At 43.7% G+C, this 19,929-nt stretch overlaps 1 protein-coding gene across 1 annotated transcript in view; it reads right to left on the bottom strand.

The window, feature by feature from the left end:
• Positions 1-19,929, bottom strand: part of SORT1 (sortilin 1) — a 234,401-nt gene that overhangs the window by 47,477 nt on the left and 166,995 nt on the right. The window contains exons 16-18 of the mRNA XM_077481349.1: positions 18,725-18,841; positions 11,437-11,542; positions 546-652 (exon numbers count right to left, since the gene is read on the bottom strand). Of these exons, the coding sequence (XP_077337475.1) occupies positions 546-652; positions 11,437-11,542; positions 18,725-18,841 (330 nt within the window). The remainder of the gene's footprint in view (positions 1-545; positions 653-11,436; positions 11,543-18,724; positions 18,842-19,929) is intronic.

Here is a 19,929-nt window from a genome sequence, read left to right as displayed (position 1 = left end):
GAACTGTATAGTAATATGATGTAAATCAGTGTCAAATGCTCTCAAATGCCAATGCCGTCCCATTGCTGAGGGAGAGAGAGGCCTCCTCCAACCAGCCACGCCAGGAGAGAGGTCTTTGTGGTCATGTGATCATATGCAAAAATTTATTTAAAAAAAGGTCAGCTTATTCGTTAGCCTTTCCTCCTACTTTAACTTGTATTTAAAGTGACTTTAGCTCATTTCCAATTCTCAACCATACCGTGTTTCAATTGCCTACATGTTTTGAATTATAATGGTTTGTCTAGAAGTATTTTTTTAGGTTACATTCACTTTATGCTAGAATGAAATTTTTATTATACATTTTTATTATACATACAGTCAGACTGGTAGGTTCTCTGGTGGTCACAAATGAATTTGAGCCACTAAATGCCAGAGAGCCTAGAAGTACTAATACCATGGCTTCTACGCACTAATGAAATTTAGTAATTTAAAAGCACTAAAAGGAATATTTGCACGCAGGCAAACACTCCCCAAAACCATGATTGTTAACACTTTACTCTACTTACCTACCACCACAAACATATTTCTTGATTATGAAGATGGCTGCAGCAACAGCAACCAACAGAACCACAGCTACAGATAAAATTACAGGAATAGAGCTTGCTGTATTGTCCTGGATAAACGAGAAAAATAATTTGCTAAATACAGTGAGTGAGTAAAGCACTTGGCTATATTTTAAGCAATAACCAATTCTATATTTTAAGCAATAACCAATTCGACCTAGATGATCAGACTTAAAGTGGTTGTAAACCCTCTCCTATACCCAGTGAAGTGAATAGCCTCAGATGATACACAGAGGGAACAAATCTCCCTACATAAGTTTTACATGTATAGCTGCTGTCTTTCCCTTTATTCATTCTTTAGAAAGTGCAGATCGTGATTGAAATAGTTTCCTCTTTTAGCAGCGGGTGTGGAGTATAGGCTTACACTGAGTGACACACCCTCACTCCACATATGCAGTTGAACATGCAGAGCTTTACTCTTAATAAAGTAAAGATGGCACCACTGGACATCTCCCAATGTTTAAGGGCAGTAACGTGCATTACATTTTCTTGGCCAATAGGGATGGGCCGAACACCCCCTGGTTCGGTTCACACCAGAACATACCTAACAAGCAAAAAATTTGGCAGAACATACAAACACTGTTAAAGTCTATGGGACACAAACATGAATAATCAAAAGTGCTCATTTTAAAGGCTTATATGCAAGTTATTGTCATAAAAAGTGTTTGGGGATCTGGGTCCTGCCCCAGGGGACATGTATTAATGCAACAAAAAGTTTTAAAAAACTGCCATTTTTCGGGAGCTGTGATTTTAATAAAGCCTAAAGTGAAACAATAAAAGTGAAATCTTCCTTTAAATTTCGTACCTGGGGGTGTCTATGGTATGCTTGTAAAGTGGTGCATTTTTCCTGTGTTTAGAACAGTCTCTGCACAAAATGACATTTCTAAAGGAAAAAAAAAGTCATTTAAAAGTACTCGCGGCTATAATGAATTGTCGGGTCCCAGCAATACAGCTAAAAAGTCACTGAAAAAATGGCTTAAGATCCCCCACAGTCCATTACCAGGCCCTTTGGGTCTGGTATGAATATTAAGGGGAACCCCGAACCAAAATAAAAAAATTGCGTGGGGGTTCCCCCAAATTCCATACCAGGCCCTTCAGGTTTGGTATGGATATTAAGGGGAATCCAATTTTTTTTTTAAATGGCGTAGGCGCCCCCCTTAAATACCATACCAGAGGGTCTGGTATGGATTTTAAAAGGGAACCACGCAAAAAAAAAAAAGGGTTCATGGGGGTCCCCCCCGAAAATCCATACCACACCCTTATCTGACCAAGTAACCTGGCAGGCCGCAGAAAAATAGGGGGGACTACAGAGCACCCCCCCTGAACCGTACCAGACAACATGCCCTCACAATGGGGAGGGTGCTTTGGGGTAGCCCCTCAAAGCACCTTGTCCCCATGTTGATGGGGAAAAAGGTCCTCATCCCCACAACCCTTGACCGGTGGTTGTGGGGGTCTGCGGGCGGGGGGGCTTATCGGAATCTGGAAGCTCTCTTTAACAAGGGGAAAGCCAGATTCCCCCCCCCCCCCCATTTGAAATGCCAACGGGTACATTGTACCCGTACCATTTCACAAAAAAAAAAAAAAAAGTGTCAACATTTAAAGAAACCACAAGACCCCGCCCCCCTCTGACGCACAGGGACTTCCCCATGGTTTTCCCAGGGCTTCAGAGGGTGCAGAGTCACCTGGGTATGTCACCGTGTGACCCCACCCTCAGTTATAAAAGAACCGTCACCTGCGAGGACGCGTCATCCGACGGGTGCCTTCCATGGAGGCGGATTGGTGGCAGACTGTGGGTTTTGTTTTTTTTGTTTTTCAGTCCTTCGGTCAGAGCGAGAGAAGATGAATGGACTTTGTGGGCCATTTTTATGTATTTTTATTTAAATAAAGGACTTGTCCCAAAGTGTGTCGTGTGTTTTTAAAATGACACTTATTGTGAAATGGTTGGTATGGGTACAATGTAGCCGGTACCATTTCAAACAGGGGGGGCGGAATCTGGGGGTCCCCTTGTTAAAGGGGGCTTCCAAATTCTGATAAGCCCCCCGCCTGTAGATCCCCACAACCACCGTACAAGGGTTGTGGCCCTTGTCCCCATCAACATGGTTACCCCCCCCCCCAAAGCACCCGTCCCATGTTGAGGGAATGTGGCATGGCAGGGTTCGGGGGGGGGGGGCTCTCTGGTCCCTCCCTCTGTTCCTGCGGCCTGCCAGGGTACATGCACGGATAAGGGTCTGCTATGGATTTAACCACTTTAACTTTAACCACTTCCCGACCGGCGCACGACGATGTATGTCGGCAGAATGGTACGGGCAGGCAAATTGGTGTACAGGTACGTCCATTTGAAATTGCCGCCGTGCCATTGCGTGCATGTGTGTGTGTGCCGGTCGGGACCCCTATGACTCGATCATCACGGGGATACCTGCGATCGTCTTACGGGGAGGCTGAACGGGGAGATGCGGAAGTAAACAGCATCTCCCGTTCTGCCTAGCAACAAGTGACACTGATCTCTGCTCCCTGTGATTGGAGCAGAGATCAGTGTTCACCAACAGCCACGCCCCCCCCCCCCCACAGTTAGTAACACGTCCCTAGGACACACTTAAACCCTACACTGTCACCCCCTGGTTAACCCCTTCACTGCCATTTACGCAATCCAATGTTTCATGTTATGTTTGACCAGGTTATATTCATCCATTCATTTTGCTTAAAATTGCAAAAAGATAAAAAAATAAAATTAGAGCCTATAAAGTCTGAACTCTCACCCTGTATGCCTATTTCAGGTCAGTGATTTACTAGTAGTGAAGCAAGAATTACAATCAAAGGCCTGTAAGTTTAAAAATAGAATTAGCAATGATAGACTCCATATTTCAGTCTGCCACCAATTTACAGATAAATAAAATAAAAATCTGATGGACAGGAATCATGGACAATTAAGAATCATACAGTTTAAGTAAATACAGTGGGGTTGATTTACTAAAACTGGAGACTGCAAAATGTAGTGCAACTGTGCATGGTAGCCAAGCAGCTTCTAACTTCAGCTTGTTTAATTAAGCCTTGACAAAAAAATAATAACCTGGAATATGATTGATTTCTATGCAGAGTTGCACCAGATTTTGCACTCTCTGGTTTTAGTAAATAAACCCCAGTGAGTTGGTCAATGGATTAAAAGGATAAAAATGAGTAAGCCCCTGGAGGTAGCTCTCAGACATTCAGTGCCTTGCAAAAGTATTTAACCCCCTTGGCATTTAACGGAGAAACTGAGCTAAATTTGGGGATGTGAAGAGACGCCTACAGTCTTTGCAGTTACCTTACGCCATGCTCTACCCAGCTAAACTGCATGTTACTGCTGAAGGGCATGCTCAGTTCTTTGATTTGGCTAGAGAAGCGGCTGCGTGGCTAGCCCACAATGAGCAGGCCCTTGCGTCACTGCCAAGCTGGAGCAGATGGGGACTGATCCTTTGGGGGTAGGAACAGAAGGACATGACAAACTACTAGGCTCTTCTGTCCAATAGGACACCTCGCTAATATTTTTCTTTCCTTGTGCTTTTCTCTTTTTTTGCTGGGGGACATATTTTTACAAGCGCTAGGAACTCAACTGACTATATTACTTGTAATTTTTTGCAATGAGCGACAAAACGTCCACCTACTATTAGGTTAGTGTTTTTAGACCTGCCCGGTTGGTGGCTTTAGACCGATTTTACTTCTTGGTCCTTTATCCGATTTCTCTGGTGCAGATGCTTTATACGCGGAAAGTCGATACCTCAACGCCATTGCAATGATGTAATTTGTTGGCACCGTTTTGCCACGTTTTTATCCATACTACAGACTACCCTACAGTCCAAAGACTACTACTGTACCCTCCTTTAGTCAAACTGCTGCTACAGTACATTGTCAATACACTTTCCAATAGGCCCTTGCCAAATATTGCTTCACGGTGAAGACCACATGCCCTACCTGGACACCAACTATGCTCTTAGAATGGCGGACATTCGGGTGATCTCCTGGAATATCAGGGGCATGAACTTCCCCCTTAAACGTACTGGGCGTAACCAGTGAGTATTGTGATATACAAGTCCTTGGATTAACAGGAATAGGTTTGTGTTTTTATACTGCCGTATTGGGCTCTTGAAAGGTTGAAATGTATTTTGGCATGTGTGTACATACACCACCGCCCCCCCATCATTTGACACTCGGGTACTCCGGCTTTTCACAGAATTCCTGGAGGAAAAGCCGGACCTCCCACTACTGCTGGGGGGGGGGGGGGGGGGGGACTTCAACTGTTGGCTGAACCCTAGACTTGACAAACATCCATGCTCGCTTCGCACAGGGCGACCCCCCCCTGGCAAGAATACTACAGGAAGTGGGATGGATAGATCTGTAGAGACATTGTAACCCTGTGGTGAAACAGTTCTGTTTTTCAAAGTCACAAGGATCCCTCTCAAGGATCGATTTAGCAATAGGCAACTCGGCTACTCAGCCATGCTCTCCTCGGTTTCGTAAATTTCCTATAAACCCACATGTTTCAGACCACGCCTACAGTGAGGCAAAAAAGTATTTAGTCAGCCACCAATTGTGCAAGTTCTCTTATTTAAAAAGATGAGAGAGAGGCCTGTAATTGTCATCATAGGTATACCTCAACTAAGAGACAAAATGTGGAAACAAATTCAGACAATCACACTGTCTGATTTTTTAAAGAATTTATTTGCAAATTATGGTAGAAAATAAGTATTTGTTCAATATCAAAAGTTCACCTCAGTACTTTGTTATATATCCCTTGTTGGCAATGACAGAGGTCAAATGTTTTCTGCAAGTCTTCACAAGGTTGTCGCACACTGTTGCTGGCATGTTGGCCCATTCCTCCATGCAGATCTCCTCTAGAGCAGTGATGTTTTGGGGCTGTCGCTGGGCAACACAGACTTAACTCCCTCCAAAGGTTTTCTATGGGGTTGAGATCTGGAGACTGGCTAGGCCACTCTAGGACCTTAAAAATGCTTCTTACGAAGCCACTCCTTGGTTGCCCGGGCGGTGTGTTTGGGATCATTGTCATGCTGAAAGACCCAGCCATGTTTCATCTTCAATGCCCTTGCTGATGGGAGGTTTGCACTCAAAATCTCATGATACATGGCCCCATTGATTCTTTCATGTACACAGATCAGTCGTCCTGTTCCCTTTGCAGAGAAACAGCCCCAACCAAAGCATGATGTTGCCACCCCCATGCTTCACAGTAGGTATGGTGTTTGTTTGCATCTCAGCATTCTCTCTCCTCCAAACAGGACGAGTTGTGTTTCTACCAAACAGTTCTACTTTGGTTTCATGTGACCATATGACATTCTCCCAATCCTTTTCTGGATCATCCAAATGCTCTCTAGCAAACCTCAGATGGGCCTGGACATGTACTGGCTTAAGCAGGGGGACACGGCTGGCACTGCAAGATCTGAGTCCCTGTCGGCGTAGTGCGTTATTGATGGTAGCCTTTGTTACGTTGGTCCCAGCTCTCTGCAGGTCCTTCACTAGGGCCCCCCGTGTGGTTCTGGTATTTTTGCTCACCGTTCTTGTGATCATTTTGACCCCACGGAGTGAGATCTTGCGTGGAGCCCCAGATCGAGGGAGATTATCAGTGGTCTTGCATGTCTTCCATTTTCTAATTATTGCTCCCACAGTTGATTTCTTCACACCAAGCTGCTTGCCCATTGCAGATTCAGTCTTCCCAGTCTGATGCAGGTCTACAATTTTGTTTCTGGTGTCCTTCGACAGCTCTTTGGTCTTCACCATAGTGGAGTTTGGAGTGTGACAGTTTTAGGTTGTGGACAGGTGTCTTATACTGATAACAAGTTCAAACAGGTGCCATTAATACAGGTAATGAGTGGAGGACAGAGGAGCCTCTTAGCCCCTGTACACACGGTCGGAGATTTCCACAACCAAATCCGTCGGATTTTGTCCGTCGGATTTAGTCCATCGGATCTTGTCCAAAACTGTTGCATACACACCGTCAGACTAAGTTGTCGAAAAATCCGATCATTCAGAACGCGATGACGTAATTTCGTTACGATGGGACTAAGTTCAGGCTAGTAGCCAATAGCTTTGATGTAGGAATTCGATCTGAGCATGCGTGGCACTTGGTCCGATCAAAATTCGCTACACATGATCGGAGTATGTGCGACCGGCCCAGTTGGTCGGGAAATATTTCCAACATGTTGGAAAATTGGGTCAGACAGATATTCCGATGGAATCAGTCCGATGCATACCACACACAGTCGGATTATCCGACGACGCGGTCCGATAGGACACATTCCGACGGATTCTCCAACCGTGTGTACAAGGGCTTAAAGAATATACAGGTCTGTGAGAAACAGAAATATTGCTTGTTTGTAGGTGACCAAATACTTATTTTCTACCATAATTTGCAAATAAATTCTTTCAAAAATCAAACAATGCGATTGTCTGGATTTGTTTCCACATTTTGTCTATCATAGTTGAGGTATACCTATGATGACAATTACAGGCCTCTCATCTTTTTAAGTGGGAGAACTTGCACAATTGGTGGCTGTCTAAATACTTTTTTGCCCCACTGTATATGGTCGTATGCCTCAATGTAGTGCCATAGTTCACACTACCAAAAGCCACATGGAAATTCAACGCCTTCTGGCTCAAGTTATTTACCTCTCTGGAGGAACTGGAGCAGAGCATCCGTTGTTTGTTTTTTTTTACTGTCCAACAGGATACGGAATCTACCCTTACTGAATGGGAGGCATTTAAGGCATACCTTTGGGGCCTTCTTGTTGCTGAGATTACTAAAGTAAAAAAGGATTCTGAGGGACTAAGATGATGAATTAGAATCACAAGTGCACTCACTTGAGCTGAAATATATACAGGATCCTATTGAGTTGGCTCAATCTGCGTACGAGCACTTGCTGCCTTCATCGGTGGAAAAAGGTTTTTTCTCAAATACAGTATTTTGAGGAAGGAGACACAATGGGCCGTCTCCTAGCTAGAATTGCCAACTCAGAACCCCGGTCATTGGAGTAATAAAAAAAACAATGGAGGGCACCTTGTCAACTCCCCGGATTTGATACTACAGGCACTGGCAGAATTCTATGAGACGCTATATCTCCTGGCCTCGGAGTATGATCCTGAGGAACTGACAAACTACTTATCTGGTATAACAATTCCATGTCTCACTGAGACTCAACGCAGGGAACTCTATTCTCCATTTACACTAGAGGAGTTACAAGTAGCAGTTGCTGCCTTTCCTAATTGTAAAGCTCCGGGGGGGGGGGGGGGGGGGGGGGGGAGACGGCCTCCCCATGGAAATTTAGAAGCACTATTCAGCATTACCCCGATTGCCAAGGGTGTTCAATGCAGCTAGGGAACAAAACTTCTTACCCCCCTCTATGTCTAAAGCCAACACAGTGTTGATACTAAAACCTGGTAAGGACCCAGTAGACCCGGCCTCATATAGGCCTATATCTCTATTACAATCAGATATCAAGATATGAGCTAAAGTGCTGGCCATTAGGCTAAATAAGGTCATTACGTCAGTTATACATCTGGACCAGGCTGGCTTTATGCCCAATAAATCCATGGTGGTCAACCTAAGAAGGCTTTTTATTAATATGCTGTCCCAAGTTGATAATGTTGGGCACAGAGCTCTGCTGTCTCTTGATGCTACAAAAGCCTTTGACAGTGTACAGTGGCCTTACCTTTGGGAGGTGTTGAGACATTTTGGCTTTGTAGAGGTAGATATAACTGTTGAGTGTGCCTGTTGTATCACCCACCCCAGGCAGCTATAAGAGTAGCAGGTAGGTTGTCGCCGTCCTTTGCTTCAGGACGGGGCACCAGACAGGGGCCATAGAACCACTGGCTATTTAGGTTAGGGATAACCCCGGTATCACCGGCTTCTGCTACGGAGATAGACAGGAGAAAGCGATGCTCTATGCAGGCATTACGATGATTCTGCTGGGAGATACGGAACAATCCCTGAAGCAAACTATGGATACCATCATCCGTTTTGGGACGTTTTCCGGCCTCAAAATTAACTGGATCAAGTCCGCATTGATGCCAATAGACGAAGAACAATTGTAGCATGTGGACTCAGTGGGGGACATCCCAATAGCTACCTTTTAAATATTTTGGGATATAAGTGACCCCACGAATGAGTCAAGTCAGCTCAACCTCTCCCACTCCTGATCCGATTCCATAAAAACCTGAAACGCTTTGTGTATGTCAGTTGTGGACAAAGTGAATCTTATTAAAATTATTCTTATGCCCAAGCTTTTATACATGCTTCGCAACTCTCCCGTGGTGGTCCTGCTAAAAACCCTTTAGGATAGTAAATTCTATATTCCGCATGCCAATCACCCACCTAGAATAAAATTCGAACACCTGCAAGGTCCTAAGGACGATGGGGGTCTTGCATTGCCAAACCCGTGGCTGTACTACCAAGCGTCACAACTGCAGCACTTGATAGGCACCATGGTCACAGAAGGAGAACAGACCGATAGAACCCCTAGTGCTTCAGAGATCGTTATTTGTCATACAGTGGTTGGAAGTTCTATTCCAAATGCCCTTGAGGCTTTGGCTTTTGGAAAGCCCAAAAGATTTTCCTTACGTATAATTTAATACAGAAAATATGGAACAAAGCTAGATATCGACAGGGTGCAAAAGGCATTACTGAATTTAATACCACTTCGTCAAATGGCTCTTATCCTGAGCTGGCCAAATTGCAGTATGGAGCTAGGTGGAAAAAAAATATGGTATATATCTGAGGTAAATCATCCATAATAGAGAACTACTGACCTTTGAGGCTTTGCGGGAGGCGTTTAACCACTTGCCGACCGCCTCACGCCGATATACATCGGCAGAAGGGCTCGTACAGGCCGAATCACCTACATGTACGTTGCCGTTTAAGAGGTGGCCAGCAGGCACGAGGCAAGCTCCGTGAGTCGGGTTGTGTGTCCCGTGGACTATCGCCACGGGGATAACCGCGATCGCCTCACGGGGAAATGCTAATGTAAACAAGCATCTCCCCATTCTGCCTAGTGACAGTGTCACTGATCTCTGCTCCCTGTGATCAGAGCGAAGATCAGTGACGTGTCACACACAGCCATGCCCCCCCCCCCCCACAGTTAGAAACACGCCCTAGGACACACTTAACCCCCACACTGCCACCTAGTGGTTAACCCCTTCACTACCCGTGTTATTTACACAGGAATCAGAGCATTTGTATAGCACAGACTGCTGTATAAATGACAATGGTCCCAAAAACGTGTAAAAAATGTCCGATGTGTCCGCCATAATGTCACAGTCACAATAAAAGTCGCTGATCGCCGCCATTTAAAAATAAAATTAATAAAAATGCCATAAAACTGTCCCCTATTTTGTAAATGCTATAACTTTTGCACAAACCAATCATTTGCTTATGATTTTTTTTAACAAAAATAAACTGGAGGAAAAAAAATTTATTTTTTTAAATTTATTTATTTATTTATTTTTTTAGATATTTTGGGGGATATTATAGAAAATTTTTAAAAATAATGCTTTTTTTTTTCAAAATTGTAATTTTTTTTAGTTTATAGCGCAAAAAATAAAAAAACCGCAGTGGTGATCAAATACCACCAAAAGAAAGCTCTATTTGTGGGGAAAAAGGGATGTCAATTTTGTTTGGGAGCCACGTCGCATGGCCGCGCAATTGGCAGTTAAAGTGACGCAGTGCCGAAACGCAAAAAAGTGCTCTGGTCAGGAAAGGGGTACATTCTTCCGGGGCTGAAGTGGTTAAACTACCAATATTTATGCATTTCTACTTCATGCAACTCAGACATGCCATTATAGCCCAGACTAGCATTTCTGAATGGAATATGGCTTAAGTATACCTGTTCTCTCAGCTTAAGGCAGCAGAGACCTCAAAGGGTATTATATCCCAAAGCTATAATATACTGCTCCACCGGTACCTTAAAAAACACTCCTTGAATGTGAAAATTAAATGGGAAGTTGACGTAGGTCCACTAGATGAGGACCAGTGGGAGGAAACCCTACAGGCAGTGACTATCTGCTCCCTAAATGTGACTCAGCGGGTGACACAAATGTTTACGCTTTTGAGAGTCTACTACACACCTCATAGGTTACATGATATGGGATTGCTTCTCACACCCACATAGATGCAATAGATGCAAGCGGGATCATGGTGATTTGATACATATGCTGTGGCGCTGCCCCTGATTACGTGTATACTGGAAGGGGGTGACCAATACCTTGAACACAGTGTTCCTGGTGTAAGTCCCGCTAGAACCCATAACACTGCTGAATCTTTTAGAGGCATTTGAATGGGAACATCATACCAGAGAAGACCCTTTTTCCAGCTCGTAAACTGATAATGCTACATTGGAAATCTGAATTCCCTCCCACGGTTAAGGAATGGATTGCTGCAGTGGGAAACACGAGAATGGAATAAATTATTTACCAGCATAGGGGGTGCACAAGAAAATTTGATAAGCTGTGGGGTCCGTGGTTGGAGGTGCCGGGGCTCGCCCCGGAGGATTTGATTATGGACAGAATTTTGGGACTGAATGTGGGATAATGTTGTCATTTTGATGTATAGAGGATGGAATATGGGTAGGAGGTTAAGTAATTCACACTTCTGCTGCACCGGGAGACCGTTTATGGATCTAAGATAAGTACTTCATGATGACGGTGGCTGCTACAAATATGTAATGTTCCTTATGGCTACTGGACTCGATGTGGTGAATAAGGGCTACTGCAAATTTTTGGACTATATATTCAAATATACGGTATATATTTTTTTAATCCAGAAAAAAAAAAAAAAAAAAAAGTCTTCATCTGTTACCTGCATTTTTGCTGGCGCATCAACTGGACATTTCTTCTTCATGTCCATTTCTTGACGTGTGGGGTTTATGCCACCGATGCACTTATCTCCAGGGATCTTGCGGTACCTAATAAAAGCCAGATTTAGCTTGGTAAAATAAGTAGAAGGGACCATTTAATGAAATTAACAGTGTTGAGTGTGACTTGTAATATACCAGAAAACAAAGGCAGACTGCATTTGAGTTAAGGGCCAATCAATGAACTACCATTTAAAGAAAAAATAATTTGTTTAGTCTCTGTACATCCAGCTTTCTTACTGCTGAACCTCAGCCCTAATGATCATACTGGGCGGCACAGAACTGAACAGTCAAGGAAAAAAAAATATTTTGACCAATCTTATTATATACAGTACTGTGAATTTTTTTTAGGGAGGTGTGAAAAAACAACGTAAATTCTGATTGCCTTTGATAAAAATAAACAATTTCTATTTTGTTTCATTTACAAAATGCACAGTGAACAGAAGAGAAATCTAAATCAAAATTTGGTGCGACTGCCATTTGTCCTCAAACCAGCATCAATTCTAGCTAAACACAGTGCTCGTGCAGAGTTTTTGATGAAACTTGGCAGGTAGGTTGTTGCAAACATCTTGAAGAACTAACCACAGATCTTCTGTTGATGTAGGCTGTCTCAATTCCTGCTATCTCTTCATGTAATGCCAGACAGAGTATAATGAGATCAGGGCTCTTTGGAGACCAATCCATCACTTTCATGACTTCCCTGTTTACACTGAAGAAAATTGTTAATGACACTGGCTGCATGTCTAGGGTTGTCCTGCTGCAGATTACATTTGGGGCCAATTACACACCTCCCTGAAGGTATGGCATGATGGATATCCATCTGCCTGCATTTCTCAGCACTGAAGAAACCAATTATCAAGCAATGTTGAGAACCGTAGACACAGTGGTCAAAGAAACGTCACCAGTACAATGGATGAAAAGACACATCATGCTTGCTTGGCAAAGATTGAAGCCGGTTACTCAATGACTCCTAATGTTCTTTACTGGCTACATCGTGTAAAACAGCATCAATGCTAATATAGTCGGATTTACAGAATGTAGCCAATAAAGAACCTTATAAGGAGTTAGAGTGGCCGGTGTCTTGTGAAATAGGGTCCTCCATCAGATGCTGTCCCCTGCGTACTGCGCATGCGCAGTACACAGGAGCACAGATTCCGAAAATTGCCGAGGACGAACGGTGCCTGCGCCGTGAGTCCAGGTTCTATCCCCACTATCCAAGTGGACATAGAGTTAGAATAAAAAAGAGCCGAGCGCAGCGAGGCCGAGCCCGAAGCGTGGCGAGCGAAGCTCGCCCGCGAGGGGCCCTCTAAAATTCTAAACCCTATGTCCGCTTGGATAGTGGGGCTACCTCCTCCACTCACGGCGCAGGCGCCGTTCAGCTTCGGAGATTTTCCGAAGCTTCGTCTGCTCCGTACTGCGCATGCGCAGTACGGAACGGACACATATGGATGGCCGGACTCTATTAGGCAGAACACCGGCTTCAATCTTTGCCTTGAATGTCTACTAGGGAAGTTGGACTGAATCTCTACTAGGGAAGCCAGAGGACTGAATCTCAGCAAGCACTTTTACATTTCTAGCAGTTGAGCTTGGGTATTATTTGTTTACATCATGCTTTCTTCATTAGATGATGTCCAGCAATGCCATCAGCACAGAACTGGCAGAAACCAGTAGGACCCAGGTACACCCATCTACTGTCTGGAGAGGTCTGGCCGGAAGTGGTCTTCATGGAAAAATTTTATAAACCACACACCATACCCTAGATGTGGAAACAAAGCTAAGTGACTCAACTATGCACAAAAACATAAAAAGCAGGGTGCAGAAAATGGCAGCAGGTACTCTGGACTGATGCATCAAAATTTTAAATATTGACTGAAGCAGGAGGCGGTTTGTTCGCCGAAGGGATGGAAAGCGGTACAATAATGAGTACATGCAAGCCACAGTGAAGCACGGTGATGGTTCCTTGAAAGTTTGGGGCTGCTTTTCTGCAAATTGAGTTGCCGATTTGGTTAGGACCAATTGTGCTCTTAATGCTAAGTAATACAGGCAGATACTTCTCTATCATGTCACACACACCATCTCAGGCCTAAGAGGAGCCTGCTGCACTTCTAGAAAATCGATACCAAGGGCATGATCTTTTGCAGATATACAAAGACGTCACATTTAGGACCCATTGAGCAAGTCCTATGTACTGCTGGAGCATATAGTAAATAAGTCCCCAACACAAGGCTGGGAAGAGGGTGATTAGGACTCTAGACCTCAAGTGCTCTAGAGAGAAAAATGTCAAGAAGGCTGCCCCAAAAGAGGAGCTAGAGCCCATACTTAGGGAAGTTCTTTCTGCAGTTAACACATGTAACTGAACCCTTGTACAGAGCAGTCAAGTATGACATATTTATAAAAAAACAAAAATCACTTTAAGGGCAGGGCAAGGAAATGCATAAAAAAAAAAATAAATAAATAAAAAAAGGACCTTCCCTCGGGAGGGTTCAAATCGGCAAGAGAGGGAGAACTTAATCCCAGGTAAACAGGTCCCACATAGTTCTCACAACATACTCCATTCTCAGCAAAGGAAACATGCACAAGGAAACTAGTGTTCTGCCTGCTGACAATCCAGGGATGTATGACAGAGAGCGATAATCCTAAGAGCAAGACCCCCATTACCTATTGCTTCTGCAAGGGAGGGGGAAGAGGCAATTCCGCATCTAAAAATGAGGCGCTTAAGGGAACACATGCAGTGAACCCCTACCCCCTCAGCAAGGAACTAAGCCGGTTAATCTTTCCTACACATGACCGTTCTAAATCCTAGTGAAGCAAGATTCCCCTGAATCTTGCAAGAGTTAGGCCATTTGAGAATATGTTGCCTACAAAGGGTCCATGAAGAGGACTTTTCACAGGAAGTCATTTGAGTGTCCCACAATGGGGGATGTCAGAAAGGCAACAAAATGGTTCAACCAAAAAAAAAAAAAAAAAAAAAAAAGAAAGGTAAAAACGAAGGAGTCTGGCTGAAACAAAAAAGTCCGGATGGCCGCACTCCAATGAAAAACGCTTTTTTATAGATCCATACAGCAAGGATAAATTCACTAATGCTTTTCATACCGTTAAAGCAGGTGCTTAGTCATAGCTATGATTAAGCACCTGCTTTAGCGGTATGAAACGCATTATCCTAGCTGTATGCATCTATAATAGCAAATAAATTGTTTTTCATTGGAGTGTGGCCATCTGGACTTTTGTTTTGTTTTTGTATATGGTTGCATATTGAGCCACAACCACACCTGAAGAGGGGAGAGATCATTGGAAAAAGACACCCGGGATGGGTCCTCTTTGTTTAAGAAGTCTGGCTGGTCTGACTTCCAGCCCTGTGATCAGAGAGTTCTCTACGAAACTGGGGGCGTTTTATGCACAAGGGGAAGGAGAAGGATGGGATTCAGTCAACCACTATTTGGACTTTCTGCATTTACGCAGGAATACACTCTGGTCTCCTGTGGAGTTCTGTAGTATTTTGTCAAATGTAGTTCTGAAGAGACAATGTCCTGCAAAAGGATAAATAAATCAGATGCTACTTGGATATGGCTTCAGCATCCCAGCACCTTAGTCAGCTCTGGACATCTGTATGCACTTCAGACTCATGCAATTTAGGATTTTAACGCGCCATCACAATTGAAGCGTAAGCAAAGTGTTCCGTGCGCGCAATCAAAAAAGGGTCTAATCCAGATTGTGGAAATCCTTTGAGGGCTCTAACCCATTCTACCACAATCAAGCTCAAGGCCATCGCAGGCTGGAGGATAGAAAAAAAAATAGAATTTAGGGAGGAATTCAAATGTTGTTCAGTAAAATCCTTAATTAGTTAACATGTCCTCTACCTACCTAGTAGTTTCCTGATGAGGTGGGTCACTGGCAGACCCACAGTCCGTATAGACCACCGTTTAACAAAGCTCCATATCAAAAAAGGGTAAACGTTACAATAAAACTTCGGGTGGGTGTAGTGCAACGGAACTTTTTTCAGCTGTAGGAACTCTGACAGACCAGAGGCTAGGGGCAGCGTCCAAATGAAAAGTTGTACACACTACTTCACTGGAGAAGCTCAGAAGTCCAGCTCCCAACCTCTAGCAGGGGGAGAGAAACAAAAGGTGCATTAAGTCAATGAAAAGCTGTACACGGAGGATCTACCAAAGGCAGTGAGGCAGAAAATGCTCAAAAAGCAGATCATTGTACACAACTTAGGGGACATGTGTCGAAGATGACCCAGAAAATGTCCCTAGCAGGTCACTTGGGGCTCACCAGATGAAGACCAAGACTATGCATAATTTTTTCTGGCATATGAGGTTTGTTACTTGCTGGGTCGGCGAAGCAGATGTTCATAGGGCTCCAGTAAAATTTTTATTTAACGAATGAATCTTCTGAGATAGTGGCAGTGGATATTATTCAGCTACTAGCCATCACTGGCAGTTCAGGCAAAGGACTTTGACTATGCCAGCAGGCACCCAGGGGCTATGGCGCTGCTCTTCATCAGAAACACAGACAAGATTGCCAGTTCTTTGCTGAGGAGGCTTATGGGAGTGGAGTTGTCAAGAAGGACGTCCCAGTAATCCGGCAGTATATGGAAAACCTGCCCGCAGAATCCCTATCCTAAGCCCCTGTACACATGGTCGGAGATTTCGACAACCAAATCAGTCAGATCTTGTCCGAAACTGTTGCATACACACAGTCGGACTAAGTTGTCGAAAAATTCGATCATTCAGAACGTGATGACATAATTTCGTTACGATGGGACTACGTTCAGGCTAGTAGCCAATAGCTTTGATGTTGGATGTAGAATTTGATCTGAGCATGCGTGGCACTTGGTCCGATCAAAATTCTCTACACATGATCGGAGTATGTCCGATTGAACCAGTTGGTCGGGAAATATTTCCAACATGTTGGAAAATTGGATCCGACGGATATTCCAACGGAATCAGTCCAATGCATACCACACACAGTCGGATTATCTGACAACACGGTCCGGTAGGACACATTCTGATGGATTCTCCGACCGTGTGTACAAGGGCTAAGAGCTAACCGGTGCACACGTGTGCACGTTGGTGCGAATGGGCACGCACAGGTGTGCGAAGACGCGCCATGTGACTGTTTTTGTGCCCAGAGGGCCATTTAAGGGAATCTGTCACTGTGCCTCTTGCTGTCCAGACTACAGCATTTTCTGTGACCCCGCTACCTGTTGACTTGATTCCTGTCTACCCGGCCTGTTCCTGACGACATCTGTTTGCTGCCTGCCTCTGACCCTGGCCTGTCTGACTACCCTTCTGCCTCTTCCTTCGGATTGATCACTGCCTGCCTGTTACCGACCCGGCCTGTACCTCGACTACCCTTCTGCCTCCTTTTGGTACCTGCTCTGCCCGCTAGTATTGACCCGGCCTGTTGGACTCTGCCTGTATTACTGCCTGACCTCTGAGCACCTTCCTGCAACCTGCCTATCCAGCCCTCTTACTGTACTACAGGACACTTACTCACTGTCAGCTGTTCCTGCCAAGCTCAGGCATCTCCATACTTTCAGTGTTCCTGCCAGGTTCCTGTGCACCACTTCACAGCCTGCAGATCCTGTGCTCCTGCTGTGCTACAGAACTCCTCCCAGCTGTCTGCGGTGTTCCAGTCACCAGTTCCAGCTTGCTGTTCCTGCCTGCCTTTCTTCTGCTACTTCAGAGGTCTGGACCAGTCCCATACCTGCCATCTATCAGGCACTTGTGCCCTCTGAACTCTTGAGTCCCTGTCTCCACTAAAGGGGGTTCCCGAGCCAGAGGCTTACGAGAGGCCGCTCCCTGCATTCTGGGCTCCAACACCAGATAGGTGACAGGAGTTCTCTACCAAACATATTCATTTATCATGGCCTGCAGTTTGTGTCCAACCTGATGCAGGCTCCCAGTTAGAAAGCTAGAGTTTACCACTCAAAATGAACGGCCATTGAAAGGGTTTTAACAGGGAACTTGAAACAAATGCCGAGTACTTTTGTGAAGTCACAGGAAAAGAACTGGGAATGATATTTGACTCACCTGCTGTTACAAGAGAGATATTGTAGGAGACTAATGGCTATTCGGAATTTGAACACCTATATGGAAGGTTAGTGACCTTTGACCTAATCTGAGAGACTTGCGAGGACAAGATCGCTGGTTCCAAGGTCTCTGTGGTGAAATATGTACCAAGGATCTGGGACAAAATTGAGACACAATTTGGGATGGTATGGGGGATCATTACACAGATGAAGGCAAAAAAAAAAAAAAATGCTGATAAGACTAATGCCAGAAAAAAGGACAAAGTGTGTCAGAATGTATGTTGTTGTCTCTACGTGGCAGACAAAATTACAGGCAGCATGGGAGAGGCCATATCCAATCACCATGACCGACTATAGGACCTCCCTACGTTAATTTAAATACCTCTGGGTTGATCGGATTATTTAACTCACGGGAAGTAGCGCTGCACAATAAAATGTTAAAAAATCGCGATCTCAATTCAACCTCCCTGACGATCCCTATTGCAGATTCTTTCATATAACACGTGGAGAGACTAATCTGCTCACTCGGCTGTCAAAAGAAAACATCCAGGTAGTCTGCCAAATTTTTAACATGAAACATTGTAACCAACTCTTCCTTCTTAGATCAAAGGGATAAACTTCTGTGTGTAAAGAAAAAAATCCAGGCAATCTGACAAGTTTTTAACAAGTGTAAATGCAGGAAGTTTAACCACTTAAAGTCTAAATCTTTTTCTGACACTTGTTTAAGCTTAAATCAATATTTTTTTGCTAGAAAATTACTTGGAACCCCCAAACATATTTAAGCAGAGAGCCTAGAGAACAACATGTAAATTGCTGCAATATTTTATGTCACACTGTATTTGCCCAGCGGTCTTTCAAATGCAAATTTTGGTGAAAAAATACACTTCAATGAATTAAAAGAAGAAGAAAAAAGAAAAAAAAGAAACAGTAAAGTTAATCAATTTTTTTTGTTTTAATGTGAAAGACGTTACGCCGCGAGAATCAAAAAAATTGTGATTCTCATTTTAGCCAGAATCGTGCAGATCTAATGAAGATTGTGAATTCTGTGGAGGCCATAAATTATGGCAAGGCAAAGTGTTGCTTGATGACTTCATATATGTATGAAGGGAGGTAAAAGAGTTGGAAATTATTATAAAAAACAAAAAAATTTAAACAAACGAGAAATAAATAATAATAAATAGTATTCTCCCACTTACCCATTTGTCTTTAGTTTTTCCTCCTCCCCATAAATACACAGTTCTAGCTCGTGTCCTTGGAGTTCAGGCTGTTCCACACATGTCGACTCATTTTCCTTACGGAAGTATCCAAAGTCGCTGCAAACAAAATAAATTGTGTAGTAAAGTGGACCTCGCGCTATGGATGGGTGATAATGTGAAGTGAAATAAATATATAATTTGTGAAAATTAATGAGCTGCTCCCCTCAAATTATAGGCAAAGCCAACTTAAATATTAGTGAACAGTGGTCGGGGGCGCTACTGTATTAGTTAATAGACTAAAACATATAATCATACAATCAGATTAAATAAAGTGCTCAGTGCAAAAGAATATTACATTCCATTTACAATAAACATAAGTGAATATATTCATTTAAAAGTCCATAAATTCTTCTGTGATAAATTCCTGTGGTAAAATTTCCAAAACTTGCCAACATCATATAAACAGATACGAGAAGTTACACCCGAGGTGTGTGGCAAGAATTTCTACTCACAGGAAGAACATGACCTTCAACTGAAAAATAAATAAATATCAAAATAGGCTTGCTTTGTGGGTCTTTGCAATTGCTTACTTGATCAGTGGGGATGAACCAGGGTAGCTTATCAAATAACAGGCTCCTCTGCACTGGAGATAACCCATTACAAAGAAGACATAGAAAGTGCCATAGTGTAAAACCATTTATTTAAAAAATAGCTTATTAAAAGCCAACTGGCTGCTTACATTAAAAAGTGCCTACTACCGGCACTAGGAATACTTGCAGATACTTGGGCAGGGATTGCAAGCCGCTACAAAGCCTCGAGCCTCCAAAGCATGCGTTACATGTAAGGGTGCAATAAGGACGGCTAAAAGAGAACATGAAAGACACAGCGTGGAGGAGAGCAAAAAATCTCAAGAAATTCTTTATGTAAACAGTGAAAAAGGGAGGACAGACCATAATGGCCCCATAAAGAATGAGGTTACATCTGGTTACAAAGGATGGGGAGATGGCAAAAGGTATTGAATTTATTCTTCTCCTCAGTCTTCACGAGGGAATCAGGGGGCTTCAGTAACCAAAACTGTAGTGTTTATCCTCATGACACATCACAGGAAGCACCTACATGGTTAACAGAGGACAGAATTAAAATTAGACTTGGGAAACTTAACATTAATAAATCACCAGGACCAGATGGCTTGCACCCGGGGGTAC

Source organism: Lithobates pipiens, unplaced genomic scaffold, assembly GCF_037356315.1.
Source record: "Lithobates pipiens isolate NorthernLeopardFrog02 unplaced genomic scaffold, aLitPip1_a1.2 Scaffold_16, whole genome shotgun sequence".
NCBI lineage: Eukaryota > Metazoa > Chordata > Amphibia > Anura > Ranidae > Lithobates > Lithobates pipiens.
Note: the sequence above shows the minus strand (reverse complement) of the source record. Positions and strands in the feature narration are given on the sequence as shown.